Below are 19,347 nucleotides of genomic sequence, written 5' to 3'. Positions count from 1 at the left end.
ACTTAAATCGTCATTGGAAATGTTTCGAAAATAAACCTCTGAAAGCATATTGCCTACGGTGACACATTCTCGACCGCGGAGTGGGCGGGGGTGCTGGGGCCCCCGCACGGGCGGGGCGGACGAGGCGAACCCCTTGGACTTAGCGCGCAGCTGCCAGGACCCGCGGCGCCTGCCACGCCTCCAGCTCGCATCTCCCGCAAGGTGGAAGCGGCGCAGCAGCTAGTGACCTGCTGCCGCAGGCCGCGCGGGAGGCTCTGGGCCGTGGCCGCCTCCGGGGATTGAGTGGGGAATGCAGGAACCTCGCGGGGAGGCTGGACGGGAGTAAGGGTGGCAGGGAGCTGCGGCGGGGCCCTAGACCGTGAGCGTCTTGGGCACTTGCTGGCGTGGGCTGGAGTTCCAGAGGCCGCCGCAGGCTCATGGACGGCCGGCTCCAGGCCTGAGCTGTGGGAGGGCTCTGCCGGGGCCTGGCACTCGGGCTCTTCCTCCCCGCGAGGGTGGAGCTGCATCGGGGAGCCTCCTAACTTGGAGGACCCAGGGCCCCTGTAGCACGTAGGCTGTTTCTCTTGAGGGGATTGGAAACGTGGCGCGATGAGGAGCCGAAGTAACTCCGGGGTCCGACTGGATGGCTACGCTCGGCTGGTGCATCAGACCATCCTGTGCCATCAGGTAAGTGAAGGGGTGCCTGTAATCATCGAGGATTTGCAGTGTGATGGCCTAGACAGAGACTGCTGGGTGACACCCACCCCTGGTGTGTGTGTGTGTGTGTGTGTGTGTGTGTGTGTGTGTGTTTAGCAGGTCTTCCCGCCCCTTAGCTGGGGAAGGCGTAGAGGACCCTGAAGAAAAGATAGGTGTTGGGCCAAGAACAGAACGAGGGTCAAGTACCGTTAGCCTTGAGCCCTGAGCCTTGGCTTCTAAGCGTCCCCCACACACACCACCCCATCCCTGAAGCCACAGCGGGGTTCCAGGGACACTGCTGAAAAATGTGTTGAAGCTTGTTTATTGACACTCCCCGTCCCCTCCCCCAGGTTTGGGGGTCATCTTCTTGCCCTCCAGCCAAAGAAAAGAAGTAGGAGAACATTTAGTCATCTTAAGACTAAATTGTTGTGAAGATTTGTGGTACCTTGTATACACTATTAATTATATATTTTTTCTAGTCCTATAATGCTGGGTTTTTGTTGATAGTTATTCCTTCTAACTGGAAAGTTAAAACACTACCTCTCTTTTAACAATACTCACATTTCAGACTTGGAAGTTTTCAGCCGGCGTTTCCCCCTTGTTCAAGATAGCATTTGCTTGCACTTGGTCAGAAGAAGAGGAGGTTATAAAACTAAAGAGTGGTGAAGTAGAAGAAAAACCAAAGTCCCTCAGTAACCCATTTGATAGACTTGGTCTCCTCATATTAACACCTTATGGTTACCTGCCTGTCCTGTTTTTCTTGGTCTTGCAGAATCCAGTGACTGGCTTGCTTCCAGCCAGCTATGATCAGAAAGATGCCTGGGTCCGAGATAATGTGTACAGTATCTTGGCTGTGTGGGGTTTGGGCCTGGCCTATCGGAAGAATGCAGACCAGGATGAGGATAAGGCAAAGGCCTATGAACTGGAGCAGGTACTCAGAATAAATATACGAAGAGATCTGGAGCTGTGTGTGGGCTGGGAGGTTGAATGGGAAGCAGGGTTTTAAAGAAATGTCGCTCAAAGGAGATAAAAGAACTATATTTTGCCTTTCTCCCTCTCTCTTCACCTTCTTGAAATTACATTCCAGAATGCTTTCCTGTATTGTACTGATTTTTTTTTTGGTGTAGTGGAAACTTGAAACTTGCTGATTCAGGGGGAGAGGGCAGTCTGTTCTGTTATAGTGGAAAAGCCTATCGTGGGATCTTTGCTGAAATTTATAATCGTCTAAGTAAAGGTATTTTGCAGTCTCCAGCATATTTATTCTCATTGAGAAGAATGTTGGAAGCAGGTATCTATCATTTTACTTCATTTTTGAAAATTATAGGTGGTATTTGTTATTTCTTTTGCAAATGTTTATTTAAATTATGGTTAGTTAACATACAGTGCAATGTTGGTTTCAGGAGTAGAATTCAGCGATTCATCACTTACATATAGCACCCAGTGTTCATCGATAGGTGGTATTTGTATGAGGGTAACTGACACAAATTAGGAGTCTTTCACAACTAGATACAAGTAAAGACTTTATTTGTTGAATTTATACCTATGGCCACTGTTTCAGAGTCTGTCCCCCTCCCCAAGCAAAATAAGGTCAGAATCAGCAGATGCGTTTAAGCCAAATTTTAAGGCCTTCCCATCAGTAAAGTAGCATCCTTTATAGACAAAGAGTGCTCTGTTCTCTTGAATGACCAAGAAAATGATATTCTGAGCTACATGGGTCTTTTAACATTATGAAATTCCACTGTCAGTTGTAAGGTATGTGTGAATTATTTTCCATTAGTGGAGAAGATTCTACACCAGCCATCTGCTCAAGCGGTATCTCTCAGACTTAGGTAATCTGAACTCTAGTCTTTATCTGTAAATCAGAATATTGAGCCTTGGTTATTTTATTTTATTTTTTTGAGAGAGAGCACAAGCGGGGGAGGGGCAGAGAGAGAGGGACAGAGGATCTGAAGAGGCTTTGCACTGACAACAGCAGCAAGCCCCATGTGGGACTTGAACTCAGGAACCGTGAGATCATGACCCGAGTGAAGTCAGACGCTCAACCAACTGAGCCACCCAGGCACCCAAGACTTGGTTATTTTTTAAGGGGATCAACATGTTGCGGGGTTGCAGTCCTTGGCAATAGGGAAGTTTCACCATGTTGTCATCTGCAACGGCAGGCATTTGCCATTCCTTCAGGCCATTTATTGGGATGTACGTAGGTCCATCAAAAAAAATTTTTGGAGTTTTTGCTCTAACTTAAGAAGTACAGATCAATATTTTTATGGCTTATAAAAGTCATACATAACCATTGTAAGAATTTGGAAAATATGGAGGAGTTGTTTTAAAAGTCCTGTAAGCCTATTCCTCCCTCCACCTCTGAAATTCTGCATCCTACTGTAATGTTTGGCTATTTTGAGCTCAGTATTTTGTTTGTTTTGCTAGAGATTAATATGAGTGGAACAATATCCAAGATTCCATACCTAGTACAATTTGACCAATGTTTTTCAATACTATTAGAAGAAATCTGTTGTCTCTTTGTTGACTAATCATTATGCAAAGTTAAAATTTTTCCTTCTGTGGTCCAGGAAGAAAGAATTTAACAGGGTGGGGGGTATTTAAGGAAACATTGAGTTGTTTACTTTTAAATTTTAATGTTTCATTAAATAATTTTTGGCAGAACCCAAAGATATTTTCCATACTACCTCAGTAATAACTTTGAAATATCTCAAAAACATTATAACAATAGAAAGCATCTTCAAAAAATAAACATTTCTCTGGGAATCCTAAAATTTCTATGAACTTCCATTATGAATTAAAACATATTTTATTATTAGGTCTCATTAACTTTTCTCAAACCTGACTCAGTTAATTCAGACCAGGGATCAGAAAATCATCTCTGTAAAGGTCCAGATAGGAAATATCTTTGGCATTGTGGATCACGTGTGATCTCTGCCCAACTACTCAGCACTTCAGTTGCTGCACAAAAGCAGCCAGAGATAAGCTTTATTTACGTAACAGGTGGTGAGCTACATTTGCCCCTAACCTATTCTGGCTGTACATTGGAATCTTTTGGGAAGCTTTTAAGAAATACCTTTACTGAACCCCAGCCTAGAACAATTTACATAAATCTCTGGAAGTGGAGCCCTGGGACATTATTTTTTTTAGATTCTTTTTATTTATTTATTTAAATTCAAGTTAGTTAACATACAGAGTAGTCTTGGTTTCAGGAGTAGAACCCAGTGATGACATATGACACCCAGTGCTCATCACAAAAAGTGCCCTCCTTAGTGCCTGTCACCCATTTAGCCCATCCCCCCACCAACCTCCCCTCCAGTAGCCCTCAGTTTTAAAAAAAACTACTGATTCTAAAGTGAAACTAGGGATAATAACCATTGACTTATGGCCAGTAAATGAGGATAGATTAAATCCAGTAAATCGACAGATGAAATTCCCACCTACGGTCAACTTTCCATTACTGTGTGGATTTTCCTAAACCAATTGTTAATCATTTTTACTCTTCCTTCCAACTCTCACACTGGTTTCTCTCTGCGAAATAATGTCAAAGAACTAAAGAGAATTAGGAGACAAGGGTTTAGGTGACTATTCTGTCTTAGAGTAAGAATATAATTATGCACATATATGTTTTTACAAATGCCCTTTCCTCTTAGTCACACAGATAAAGATGCACACCCATAAAAATAAATAGGCACACAAATAGAGATAGCTCTTTGGATGCCTCCAGTTCTGCTTCTTCCTCAGTTTTGTTCTCTTTGTGTCGTCTCTTACCTTTTCTCATGAGTTTAACTATTACCTTTATATGAATCACTTCCAAAACTTCATCTTTAGTTCTGGTCTCACTTCAGTTTCAAACCCTGATTTTCATTGTCTTCTGTTCAGTTGTACCTGCATATCCTATGTCTTCTCAAAATCAGGATGTCTGAAACCCCATGTTCCCTACTAAAAACAAACAAAAGAGATCACTGGGTCACCTGGGTGGCTCAGTCAGTTAAGCATCCCGACTCTTGGTTTCAGCTCAGGTCTTGATCTCACGGTTCCGTATGATCGAGCCCCACATCGGGGCACGACAGTGCAGAACCTACTTGGGATTCTCTCTCCTCTCTCTCTGCCTCTCCCCCTGCTTGCGCACTCTCTCTCTCTCTCAAATAAACAAATACTTTAAAAAAAAAGAGATTAGCTAACAATAGCAACTCAGCAGACATCCCTTGTTCTCTTATTGGTGTCTTCATTCTACCAGTCACCTAAGCAACATTATTTACAGAATTTCCCAGAGTGTATTGCATGGAACATTAGGTCAACTAACCTTGGGGGTATGTTAAACAGTGGGTTTCTTTACTCCATTATTTCTCTGAGCCTTTGATGTACTTATGTGCGTTTCAAATGTAAGATGAGGGTGAGGTTTACAGCTTTTCCAGAATTTCTTGCACTAGTGTTCTATAAAACAGCATTTGAAAAGTGCTGCCATTAGGGTGATTTCTGACTTGCCCTTTTACCTTTTGATACATGCAGACCAAAGTCTGTTGATTCATGTAATTTTTTTAATCCATCTCTTCCTTTCTATTCCCCTCTGCCTCAACCATAGTCTAAACCTTGATCACAACACTGTTGTGAAAAACACATTTAATTATATCATTTGCATTCTCAGCAATGTTTCTGTGGCTTATTTCCTGACAAGTAAAATCCAGATGTTTTTGATTAATAGCCAAGACTCTAGGGCTTGGTCCTAGCCTGCTTTTTCAAAATTGTAAGATTTGGGGGCCCTGTATTATCTACTCCCAGTTCTAACCAGATTGGTATCTTCCTTATTCTTCTAAAAATAATCCCTTAATAAAAATACCTGACATTTGTGTAAATACTTTTTATTGTACTGTGTACTTCCCCATAATTATTAGTATTTTATTCTCACAACACCCTGTGAATTAGGTATTATCTTCCTCAATTTATGTGAAGGGATTGAAGCTTGGAGATGAAGCTGGAATTTGGTGGTGCTGTGAATACAACCTGGATCTTATAACTTCAGATTAAGTCTTTGAATTTTTCCTCCATGGAAGCCATGGACAGTCTCACCTCCAAATCTTTTTACAAATTGTTTCTTCCAAAAAAAAAAAAACCAAAACAAAACAGAAACAAATTGTTTCTTCCACTCACGATACCCGTTCTCTTCCAATCTGAACTAATACTCTCCATTCAAGCCCAGCACCATTCTCACTTTTTCTGTGGTTTCTGTCCTCATAAGACCACTCAGTTGTACAGTGATCACTTCTTTCTCAGGGCTACTTTCTTGGAACTTCTAGATCACTTATGGTCTGTACTACTCAGCATGTTCACTTTTTCATTTAGCAGACTTTGTGTAATTGTCACGTGCCAGGCCCTGTACTAGATATAAATAAACAAAATGGGACAAAATGTTTATATTTAGCTCTCAACTTCTTATTTAAAAATTTTTTAATTTATAGAAAAGTTATAAGAAATAGTAAAATGAGCAGATTTGCATGTACTCTTTATCTAGATTCACTATATTGTTAACATTTTGTCTTATTTACATCCTCCCTTTCTCAAAATGCATGCGTGCATGCACACACATACACACACCCACAATTTTTTTGATGAGCCATTTGGGAATTACTTGCAAACATGGAATATATATTTTTAAAAATAAAGCCTACTCAATCCACTGACTTAAAGGTTTATTTCCAAACCTGGTCTCTGCCCCATTTTCTTAAAGAGTTTATAGTCTAATGAGGGATACAGATATATAAACAAATAAATAATACATTAGGACAGATACTGTAGGTAATATATAGGAGATACAGTACAAAGTTCTGTGGGACAGAGGTGGGAATGTCTTGTCTTTACCTCGACAAAGCAAGGAAGGAGTCACAGAAAATTTAGATTTTAAGGGATAACTAGGAGTTGTTAGGTAGACTATGTAGTTTAGGGTGCTCTGTATCCCTTATCTTTATGTTCCACAAAGCCTGATAGAGTGTTTTGCATATTTTACATGCCCAACAAACATCTGAGTGTACATATACCTGAAGAGAAAGAGATTAATACTTAATGTAGAAGTGGTTGTACATAGTTATATGTCCTTATATAGTCAGTTTACAAATACAGTAAAACCTTGGTTTGCAAGTATAATTTGTTCCAGAAACATGCTTGTAATCCAAAGCACTTGTATATCAAAGCAAATTTCCCTATAAGAAATAATGAAAACTCAGATAATTCATTCCACAACCCAAAAATATTTACATAAAAATGATTACAATACTGTAATATAATACAAAATAATAAAGAAAATGCAAACTATAAAGAAAAATAAATAAATTAGGGGCGCCTGGGTGGCTCAATCAGTTAAGCGTCCGGGTTTGACTCAGGTCACAATCTCGTTGTTTGTGAATTTAGCCCCGCATCAGGTTCCACACTGACATTGCAAAGCCTGCTTGGGATTCTTTCTCTCACTCTCTCTCCCGCTCTCTCTCTCTCTCTGCCCCTCCCCAACTTGCACGTGTGTGCTCACTCTCGCTCTCTCATAAATAAATAAATAAATAGATAGATAGATAAATAAATAAACTAAAAGAAAAAGAAACAAATTAACCTGCACTTATCTTTGAAAACCTTTGTGGCTGGTGTGAGGGAGATGAGAGAGGAGGGTTATTATGTAGGACGACTTCCACTATCACTAACAGAATCACTGCTATCTCTTGGCTCGATGGAATCTTTTTCTTTTTGTGCAACTTCCAACAAGTAACCTATCCAATGACACTTGCTTTTGTCTCCTTTTGAGGATTTCACAGAAATGTGACGTTGCATTGATGATCATCACAATCCCAGAGTGAGCGAGAGAGAGAGGGAGAAAGAAAAGAACCATTGGCTCAGTTGTGATCATGTGACATTTGGCATCATGTACTCCTCATATTGCAAGACATCACTCGTTTATCAAGATAAAATTTGTTAGGGATGTTTGTTCATCTTTGCGGAACACTCGCAGAACAAGTTACTCAGAATCCAAGGCTTTACTGTATGTAGATCCATGTCCTCAAAAAGAGTAGGTAAGAAGAGGGTGTCATTTGATGTGGTTAAAGCTCCAGTGTATGAATAAACATGTCTAAATAATGCTAACTACAGCAGTGAAACAGAAAATGGCCAGTTTGGAGGAATACAAAGTACAAATACCTCCCCTCATTCCTACCTGCCCATACTTTCTATTAATTGTATTCTGGCTTGGAAGTTGGAATTTGAGGACAGAAATGGCAGACAATGGCCATTGCAGGAGGCCAAAAGTGGAATCAGGAATTCTCCACTGGGTCCATGATTCCCAGGTTTGCTGTTTATTTTTTTTTTATTTTTTTTTAATTTTTTTTTCAACGTTTATTTATTTTTGGGACAGAGAGAGACAGCATGAACGGGCGAGGGGCAGAGAGAGAGGGAGACACAGAATCGGAAATAGGCTCCAGGCTCTGAGCCATCAGCCCAGAGCCCGACACGGGGCTCGAACTCACAGACCGCGAGATCGTGACCTGGCTGAAGTCGGACGCTTAACTGACTGCGCCACCCAGGCGCCCCAAGGTTTGCTGTTTAAGTTAAAGAAAATGTAGACAGCAGTAGCAAGGCTTTTTGATGGCCAAGAAAGTTGAAAGAGTGTGATAGAAACCTGTGAGGATGCAGTGACATGTAGAAGATAGTTCAGATGCTTTCTGTAACAGGGTATATTAAAAGGATGGTCTCTTTCATTAGGGTCAAAGTAATGATAGAGATTTTCTTATAGGGGTTGCAGTCAGTTTCATTATTTTATGATAAATGCTTCATACTTTAAAAGGTGAGGAGATTTGGTGTGCCTGGGTGGTTCAGTCAGTTAAACGTCTGACTCAATTTCAGTTCAGGTCATGATTTCACGATCATGAGATTGAGCTTCTCATCGGGTTCTGTGTGAGCGTGGAGCCTGCTTGGGATTCTCTCTCTCCCTCTCTTTCTATCTCTCTCCCCTCCCCTGCCCTCAAAATAAATAGATAGATAGATAGATAGATAGATAGATAGATAGAAGTAAATTAAAATAAGAGGTGATGAGATCATATACTGCCTGACTACACATGCATATCTATATCTATATCTATATCTATATATATATATCTGTGCGTGTGTGTGTATATATATGTGTGTGTGTGTATACACATATATATGTATATATGCATGTATATGTATGTATGTATATGATTTCTTCCCTTGATGTGTAAGAGGCGGGCACCATTTATAGACAGCAATTAGTTAACAAAGGGAGCTCTCCCAAGGATACACTTTTTATTCTTTCTCAATAAAAGCCTGCATAAAGAGTTGGAGCATAACCGACTTAACAGGTACTTAATCCTTATCATGCCTATTGCTCATAGTCCCACTTCAGTGTTTTGAAGGAATAACAGAGTGATGTGGCTCCTAAGTAGATTTATTTTCAGAGGTGTCCTGAAGCCACCTCTGAGCTAGCATATCCTGGAGTAACCTGGTTGTATTTCTTTTGGACTGTGAAACAGAAAGCTTAAATAAATGGAGAAGCTATATATTTGTGGGTCCATTTCTGGGTTCTCTAATCTATTCCATTGATCTGTGTGTCTGTTTTTGTGCCAGTACCATACTGCCTTGATGATTACAGCTTTGTAATACAGCTTGAATTCCGGAATTGTGATGCCTGTAGCTTTGGTTTTCATTTTCAACATGACTTTGGCTATTCAGGATATCTCTGGTTCCATACACATTTTAGGATTGTGTGTTCTAGCTGTGAAGAATGCTGGTGGTATTTTGACAGGGATTGTATTAAATCTATAGATGGCTTTGACTTTGAGTGGATATAGACATTTTAACAACATTTATTCTTCCAATCCATGAGCATGGAATGTTTTTCCATTTTTTGTGTGTCATCTTCAATGTCTTTCATAAGCTTTCTATAGTTTTCATTGTACAGATCTTTTACCTCTTTGGTTAGGTATGTTAACTAACTTGAATCTAAATTAAAAAAATAAAAATGGGAAAAGAAATGGAGAAGCCATTTGATGCTATGTTTTCCAAAACATTGCCTACCCATGCCACTGTTGATGGGCTCTTCTAGTGTCATGTAGTATAACTAGTATGGTATAGTATTACTCTACTATATTATAATGTAATACAATTATTATTACTATATTATGTTATACCAACCAGTACAGTATATAGTTGGTGACCAGAATTTTGGAATGTTATGATTGGAAAGCTAACTAATTTAGAAACTGCCAAGCCCAGGGGCACCTGGGTGGCTCAGTCAGTTAAGCATCTGACCCTTGATGTCAGCTCAGGCTGTGATCTCACAGTTTGTGGGTTCAAGCCCCACATTGGGCTCCATGCTAACAGCATGGAGCCTGCTTGCAATTCTGTCTCCCTCTCTCTCTCTGTGTCCCTCCCCTGCTCACTATCTCTCTCCCAAAATAAATAAATAAACATTAAAAAAAGAAACTTGCCAAGCCCCAGTAAGAGAAAGAGTGATAACTTGAGATCTAAGAATACTGTGGCTTTTTTCCCCATGGAAAAGAGGTTGAGTTGTACTAACAGTTCCCCTTTATACTTACTCTGAATAAAGTTCATTTATTCTTTAGAGAAAATGTACAGAGAAATATTTCTGTGAACTCCTGAAGGTAAGTCTGGGCTACTTTAGAAAAAATAAAAAGTGACGCCATTGGCTTTTCCAGGCCCTAGGAACTATTCTAGAATACCCTTATAGCTTTAGGAGTTCAGAGCTGACTTGCCTCTTTTCTCGGGGTGGAATGTCCTCTAATAGGATGGTTGGCTTGGTTTTACATAAGCGTGTTGGAGCTTGGATTCTTTTTTTGACTTGAGGGAGGCAGCAACTGCAGCTTTTGATTCCACTTTTAGCTGCAGTTTAGCTCTTCTGTGTACCTATAAAGTAAATGCCATGTAAATAGGAGCCCAGGATAGGGTTACTCGTTCTCAAAAGGTCATGTACCAACTGCAGTTGCTGAGTAAGTGTTCCTGCATCTAGGGATGTTTATAACAGTCTTGTTTCCATTTATTTCTGCAGAGTGTAGTGAAGCTGATGAGGGGACTGCTCCACTGCATGATCCGACAGGTATGGCATTGGTACCAGCTCCCTCTTGAATAAAAGCGCATTGTAATAGTGTCTCTACCCTTTAGGGAATGTTTACAGCTTATGTTTTTTCAACTTCACCAACAGCGGACACTTAAGTTTAGAAAATTTGTAGAATCAAGGAAGGAACTATCACCCATGATCTCACCACCCAGTTACCACTAGCATGTTTCCTTTCAGTCTTTTTTCACCCCCTCTACAAATGGCTCTTTAATATACTTCATCACTACTGTACATGCAATTCTGGACATTGAGTAAAGAGGACACAGGCTCTAAGCCCTCATTTGAAACCCTTGGGACCAGATAAATTTTAGAATTCAAACTTTTTCAGATTTTTAAGTCCAGTGCATGTGCTATATATTATGTTATGCTCTCAGCAGGGCCAGAATAGCACTGGATTATCAAAAGCAGTAATCTCTCTGTAGGGGAGAATGCATTTCCATACTGAGTGGAACAAATTAAAACTACAAATAGCCCCATGTCAATCTGAGTCAGGTTTTGCCACTAAATGAATTTTGGTACAAAATTTAGAGGAAAAACCTTTTGTCAGTGTTGTAGATTTTAGGATTGGAGATAAGTGTCTAGGATTTATATCTCCTTGCATTAATTTGCATTTTCTTGACCTTGAATGAAGTTGAGCATCTTTTCTGGTATAAATTGAAAATTTTCATTTCCTCTTTTAATTACCTGTTAGATCCTTTGCCTATTTTTCTTTTGGGCTGTCTCTTTCTTGACTACTTGAGTTCCTGTATATCATGGATATTAATGTTTTGTCACATATACTGCAAATATTTTTTAGCAGTCTGTGGTTTATCTTTTGCATTTATGATTTTTTTTCATTCGAAAGTATTTTACCAAAAAAAAAGTGTTTTACATTTATCCTAGGAGATCTTTACACACCTTGCACACATTGAATTTAAACTGATTTTCTTGAGTCTAAGGTTACATTTTATTAGAAGAAGCAAGCAAAGCCCAGATTAATAAAGTGACTATCCACAGGCACACAAGTCTAAAGTAGAAATAAAAAGAAATCAATTCCACACTTCTGAACTTCTTTATTCGTGCTTTCTCTCCTGGGGTCTCATAGTCATCATTTCTCTTTTCCCCTTCTTTGCTACTTTTTTTTTTGTATTTTAGGTATTTGTATGTTCTACCTTACCAAATAGGTTTAAATTCACTAACTTCATGAACCATATTTAAAAGTATAATAGTTACTGTCATATATCAGATGCCCATATAATCAAATCTAAGTTTCAGGAACTAAGTCTTTCAGTTGTCCCTTGCACAGTGTTTCCTTTCTCACTTCTGGTTTCAGCTTTCTTTCATATGTTTTCTCTGTCACTCCATTTATCTCTCTGCCACTCTCTTCATTACTCCTTCAACATATATCCCTTTGTCTGAATTTCCTTCAAAATTCCTACCTCTGTTTTAGGAACTAATGCATCTTTTTATAATTTAATTATCTCTCATTAGGCTGTTTTCACTCAACCACTGGCATCTGAGTTTATGTCTACAATGTGGCAAAACAGCCATCTGAAAAGTAAAAGAGAGGTAATGAGCAGGAAATAGCTGGTTTTAACTGGTATTATTTTATAATTTAATTGCGTAAATTAAAAAAAATGGCAACAGCAGACTTTCCTAGTTATGTCACTGTCAGGAAAAAGAGGTAACAGCATATTTTAAATATTCACAGTTGCCTGAAAACCAAATGTACTGATAAATGTGAGAGTATGACAGAAGTATGGCATATGGGACGACTTTTCTGCATAGCCTTCTTTCACTGTTCTTGTTTTCTTCAGGTGGATAAAGTAGAATCCTTCAAATATAGTCAGAGTACCAGGGATAGCCTCCATGCCAAATACAATACCAAAACCTGTGCCACCGTAGTGGGTGATGACCAGTGGGGACACCTGCAATTGGATGCTACCTCTGTGTACCTGCTCTTCTTAGCACAAATGACTGCCTCAGGTCAGTACCAGGACAGAATTACCGGGAGCCGCTTGAGGTGGAGCACTGGCTCTGGCGCACGTGGCTTCTCCAAAGGTGTTTACCAGAAAACAACATAGCTGTTCACATTGCTCAAAGGTACACAGTGGAAAAATAAAATTTTGCAGATTTTATACAGAGAAACAACTCTTTGAGATCTAGTTAGTATTCTTTTCCATTGAAAAACAATTCTGGGGAATTTTCTTAATTGAGAACCAGGAAATTTGGGGTAGATTTTTATTTTTATCCTCAGATACCGTGAGATGGGAAAAAAAGAGCTAGAGTTTATTGCTTTTTCTCATGCTATTCACTGACTAGCCTATAGTTAACATTAAATAAATTGAATCACCTACTTTATACTACTGTGTATGTATATATGATAAACAAGGCATCTATCTAAAGGCATCTAAATTATATTAAGGGAATTAACTTAGGAATCAGAATTCCAGTATTTATTTTTATTATTGAGTAATATACCCTTTTCAGATGGTTTTGTTATTAGCTTTAGATGCTTCACCTGAAAAAGGAAAATGTAAGAACCAACATAATTCCCTTTTATTTCTCCTAACTTGGTGAGGACAATGAATCTGATTATACTCTGTTTGTAAATTAAACAGGACCTTTCCCAGATCTTCCTGAGTAAGTAAATATACTCAGAATACCACATTTTGATATTCCAATTTCTTTATCTTCCTATCTAGGTATAGAACTCCTAAGTACGAAGGGCATTCAGGGTGAGAATTATCCCAGAATATACTTATTCTACTTTTCTTGCATAAATAAATATGTGGTGATGAAGCCTTCCTTTTCCCCCTCTAGAATGCACAGCCCAGAAGCTGAATTACCTTTTATTAGAATTATAACATGGCTACCCACATACTCCCATCTTTTGGAGAGGAGGTTCCTCCCTGAATAAATATACTTTTAGGTATTATTCATTTAAATAGAATGGCAGCTGTAACTTCATTTCTAATAGTCTTTTAATACCAACTCTAGAGTATTTTTCTACAAAGCAAACTGTCTCAATATTTCTTATGGTTTTCTTTTTTTAATATTTTTAATGTTTATTATTTTTGAGAAAGAGAGAGACAAAGAGAAAGCAGGGGAGGGGCAGAGAGAGAGGAAGACACAGAATCAGAAGCAGGCTCCAGGCTCTGAGCTGTCGGCACAAAACCTGACATGGGACTCGAACTCACAAACTGCGAGATCATTACCTGAGCTGAAGTCAGCCACTCAACCTACTGAGCCACCCAGGCACCCCATTTCTTATGTTTTTCAATTTGAGTCTAGAAAGGAAGGAGAAATACACTAAAGAGGCTTATAAGACATACTCATTTAACAAATATTTGTTAATTTCTGATTTAACATGTGATTTTCAACTCAATAAACTGACTTTGATAGGTGCTTGGAAAAGATGGATATTATTTGATCAGGCCTTTGCAGAACAAACAGGAGTAAGTAGAAATTTACAAGACAGAGAAGGAAAGGGAATAGCATGGCTACAACACAAAAGTTTGAAAGATAGCCAACCACCATGGTAAGACTAGTTATCTTCTATGGTTAGAATGTAAGATAGATCTGGAAAATTGCCAAAAGATGAGGCTAGAAAGTTGGAGCTAGCTGTTTAAGGGCATGTGTACCATGCCAAGTAGTTGGGAGTTTAGTCTATAGTCATTACAGAACCACTCAAGGTAGATAATCAAGAAAGTTTCAGATGATTCACTCCAGTAGCAGAAGGATAGATTGAATGGGGGAGAAAATTAAGATGGACGACTAGTTAGGAGGTTAGTGAAGTACTTGAGGCAAGAAGTGATGCAGAATATATGCAAGGCAATAGCCTTGAGGGTGAAAAGTATAGATGTGAGAGATAATCAATAGATAACGTATGAAAGCTCTTCATGGAAACTTTCCACCTTTCATGAAAGCAATTCTCTGCACATTTTTGAGTATATGAAAATCTCCACCTTGGTTAAAAGAGAGGCTTAGGCAGAAGCCGACACCTTTCTCCCCAGCAAAATAACTGTAAACTGTGAAAATAAATTTGAAAAAAAAGCCCAATCATTTATCACTGGAAATTGTCCTAAGGGCGTACAGCAAAGTGGAGAAACATTTATTCAAGGAAATCTAAATCTTGGTAAGAGCAGTGAGACTGTGGCATTTAGACCACAACCTACTCCCTCCCTCGCCCCGAGCTCACCATGACAGAAACACTATTCAGCTTGGATGTGGCCAAGAATATAAGCCTTCCTCTTCCCCTAGCTCCCAGTTTAAGGCGATATCTCCCCAAGAGAGGTTGCCAGCATTTCTCATCCTCCTCACCTCTGTGTTACAGAAGTTCTGGTCTAGCCAAGAATAACTAAGAGGTCTGAAACTCTGTTCCTATTCCAGTCCCACTTATGGAGCGAAAGCTTAAACCCAGGCAGAGCAGTCCAAGAATAATAGGCCTGGCCCACCTTGCTAGTAGCATGGGAGGCAAAGGCAGGCCACAAGGACAGAAACCTCCGTAGTCCTTCCCTAGAAAACTGACTTTATTTGGAACTGACTGTGGGAAAGTTCAAGTCTAAGGGCACTCTCAAAAACAGTGGAGATTTTTGTTCTAAGAAATAAAGAGGATGCTGATAGCTCAATAAGACCAACAAACTAGCCTATAGACTAGAAGTTTTAGCAGAGAACCAGAGAGAAACAGCTGGAAAGAGTTATCCTAGGGTTAAAACAAATGTCAAAGGCTGGCCTCAAAATCATGAAATGGGGCTTGAATATAATTGGCTGAGACTGTGAAGCAATTTATACCTCAAGGAATTACACGGTATAATAGAGCAGTTGGTGGAGGTTAACAGCTGGGTATGGAACCAACAGAGGCAGACACTTAATAGATCACAGAAGGCTAAAACAAAAACTGTGGTCTTCCTCAGATGACAATGTGTATGTCCTAGGCTACATCCTCTGAGGAACAGCATCAGAGGCTGCATCTTGTGGGAAATATAGATTTCATTGACATTGTCCAGCCAAGTCACTAAACAAATAAAAAGGAAACATAAAGAAGCCCCATGCAAGAGGGCATCAATTAATCTATAGAGTTTCTATAACACATTATCTACAATATCCAGTTTTCCACAAAAAAATTATGACATGGAAAGAAACAGGAAAGCCTAGTCAACACAGGAAAGAAAAGGTAACAGAAACTGCCTTTGAGAGGAAGCATATGCTGAATTTAGTAGACAAAGACCTCAAAGCAGTTACTATAAAAATGTCAAAAAATCTAAAGGACACCAGGCTTAAAGAGGTAAAGAAAAATAAGAAAGTATTTCAACAAATAGAGAATATCAATATGGAGATAAAAATGAACCAAATGGAAATTTTAGAGTTGAAAAGTATAGTAACTTAAATGAAAATTTCACTTGAGAGGCTCAACATATTTGAGCTGGCAAGAGAAAGAATCACCATACTTGAAGATAGATTAACAGAGATTATGCAATCTGAAGAATAGAAGAAGTAATAAAGAAAATGAATAGTACCCAAGAGCAATGTAGGACATAATTTAGAACACCAACTCGTGTAATGAGTATATTATAAGGAGAGTAAGGGACAGAAAATATATTCAAAGACATAAAATAATGGCTGACTACATCGCAAATTCAATGAAAAACATTGATATGTATGCATCAAAGAAGCTCAATGGTAGGATAAACAAATCCACACCAAGAAACATCATAGTAAAAATTTTAAAAAACCAAATTTTTAACAGAATATCTTGAGAGCAATCTGAGAAAAATGACTTGTCATATACAAAGGAACCCAAATAAGGTTATGAGCTGACTTTTCTTCAGTAAAAAAAAAAAAAAAAAAAAAATGGAGGCCCGGAGGAAGTGGAATGATGTAATCAAAGGACTGTCAACCAACAACCCTATATCCAGCAAAACTATCTTTCAGAAATGAAGTGAAATAAAGATATTCTTGGATAAACAAAAACTGAGATTTTGTTGCTGGTAGACCTACCTTACAAGAAATACAAAAAGGAGTTTTTCATGTTGGAATCAGGTGATCCCAGACAGTAATTGGAATCCACACAAAAAACCAAACCAGTTGTGAAAGACAAATACCATATAATTTCACTCATGTGGAACTTAAGAAACAATTTAATGAGGAAACAAGAGACAAAAAAAGCAGACTTTCTTTAAAAAGATTTTTTAAATTTTCCTTAAAAATTTTATTTTATTTTATTTATTAGAGAAAGAGAGGGAAGAGCAGAGAGGAAAGAGAGAATTTCAAGCAGGCTCTATACTGTCAGTGTAGAGCCCAATGTGGGGCATAATCTAATGAACCATGAGATCATGACCTGAACCAAACTCAAGAGTCAAACATTGAACCAACTGAGTCACCCAAGCACCCCTAAACTGACTCTTAAATACAGAGAACAAACTGGTGGTTTCCAGAGGGGAGGTTGGTTGTGTGTATGGTGGCGGGGGGGGGGGGGGCAGGATGAATGAACTAGGTAAAGGGGATTAAGAGTACACTTAACTTGGAGCACCTTGCTGGCTCAGTAAGTACAGCATGTGACTCTTAATGTCAGGGTCATGAGTTGAAGCCCCATGTTGGGACTAGAACTTACTTTAAAAAAATAAGTACAAAATTAGGGGCACCTGGGTGGGTCAGTTGGTTGAGCGTCTACCTCTTGATCTTAGCTCAGGTCTTAATCTCAGGATCATGAGTTAAAGCTCTGCATTGGGCTCTGTGCTGGGCATGCAGCCTACTAAATTCATACATAACATACATACCTAACTTGATGAGCACTGAGAAATGTATAGGCTTGTTGAATCATGATATTGTATACCTGAAACTAATATAATACTGTATGTTAATATACTTGAATTTTTTCATGGAAAAAATAAAAATAAATCGAGAAAAACCAACCACTGGTAAAATAATTATAAAATACAATAAAATTACATGTTTCTTCTTTCTTAAATGATCTAAAAATCAATTGCATAAAACACTATAATTGTATTGTTGAGCCAATAGCATATAAAAGTGTAGTATATTTGATAATAACAGAATTAAGGAGGTGGGTGGGAGCAAAGCAATATTAAGGAAATAATACCAAATGGTAACTCAAATCCACAGGAACAAATGAAGACCACCAGAAATAGTAAATTACAAGATTAATATTACAAAATATAAATATATAATTTCCTCTCAGTTTCCTTAAAAGATATATAATTATACGGAGAGAGTAAAGAAAACGGGAGCTGAGTAGGAGGAAACTAGGCTTGTCTTTTCCCACAAACACAGCTAGATAACTATCATATCATTCTAAATAGCCCAAAAATCGACCTGAAGACTGACAGAAAAAAAATCTACAACTAAAGGGAAGGAAGAAGCCACATTGAAGAAGGTAGGAAGTACAGAGACGTACTTTAGGGGAAAAATGTATCATGGGTACTGTGGAGGGGAAAGACCTGTGGTTGCAGAGAAAGGAGAGAGAGAGAGAGAGAGAGGAGAAGGGCAGATGAGAATGCACAAGGAGAACATTTCCCCAAAACCATCGGCTGGAAAAATAAGAAAGGCTGAATTTCCTGAGTTCTTGCAACCAGGGGGGCTTAAGGACTGGAGTTTTAAAGATCAGTGGGTTTGGCTGGGATGGAACCCTGAGGGTGCTGCCCTACTCCTGGAGAGAGGCAGGAAAACAACAGGTGGGGGGAGGGCAGGTGGTGTAGAAACAGTGATCTAAGGGGCACTTGGGGCACTTACTATTAAGGTGGCAACATTCCCCAAATTGATCTATAGATTGAACATAATTCCTACCAAAAATCCCACTGTCTTTGCAGAAATTGACAAGCTTATCTTACAATGCATATGGAAATTCAAGGGACCCAGAATGGCCAAAACCATTTTGAGAAAGAAGAACAAAGTTGGAGGTTTTGCACTTTCTAATTTCAAAACTTACTACAAAGCTCCAGTAATCAAAACTGTGTGGTACTGGCTTAAGGATAGATCTCTAGGGTAACAAAATACAATTGAGTCCAAAATATACCATCATATTATGGTCAGGTGATTTTTGACAAAGGTACCAAGATAATTCAATGGGTAAAGAATGGTCTTCCCAACAAATAGTGCTGGGAAAACTAGATATCCAGATGCAAAAGAATGAAATTAGATAAAACTTAACTCAAAATGAATCATAGACCTAACTGTAAGAGTGAAAACTATAAAACACTATTAGTCTGCTAGGGCTGCCATAGCAGAATGTCACAGAATAGTTGACTTAAGCAACAGAAATTTATTTTCTCACAGTTCTGGATGCTAGAAGCGCAAAATCAGGGTGTCAGCAGGGCAGTGAACACTCTCTTGGCTTGAATGCAGCCACCTTCTCTGCTCTTTCTTCACATGACCTTTTCTCTGTGTGTGTGCACTCCTGATGTCTCTTATAAGGACGCCAGTCCCCATTCTGTTAGGACCCCACCCTGTGACCTCATTTAAACCTAATTGGTTCCTTAAAAGTCTTAACCCCAAAAACAGTCACATTGGGGTTTAGGGCTTCAACATAGGAGTTTCAGGGTGACACA

General features: G+C 39.0%; 1 protein-coding gene across 6 annotated transcripts in view; it reads left to right on the top strand.

Moving 5' to 3' along the window:
- Positions 1-202: 202 nt before the first annotated feature.
- The window catches only part of PHKA1 (phosphorylase kinase regulatory subunit alpha 1), a 190,182-nt gene continuing 171,037 nt past the window's right edge, over positions 203-19,347 (top strand). For 5 of the 6 annotated variants that reach the window (XM_047843549.1, XM_047843550.1, XM_047843551.1 and 2 more), the window contains exons 1-4: positions 203-666; positions 1,448-1,606; positions 10,733-10,780; positions 12,598-12,766. In XM_047843549.1, coding sequence (XP_047699505.1) covers positions 589-666; positions 1,448-1,606; positions 10,733-10,780; positions 12,598-12,766 — 454 coding nt within the window. In that variant the 5' untranslated portion in view covers positions 203-588. The remainder of the gene's footprint in view (positions 667-1,447; positions 1,607-10,732; positions 10,781-12,597; positions 12,767-19,347) is intronic. The other variant, XM_047843552.1, reaches the window with a different exon arrangement.

This window comes from Prionailurus viverrinus, chromosome X, assembly GCF_022837055.1.
Source record: "Prionailurus viverrinus isolate Anna chromosome X, UM_Priviv_1.0, whole genome shotgun sequence".
Lineage (NCBI taxonomy): Eukaryota > Metazoa > Chordata > Mammalia > Carnivora > Felidae > Prionailurus > Prionailurus viverrinus.
This window is presented reverse-complemented; position numbering and strand designations above follow the sequence as displayed.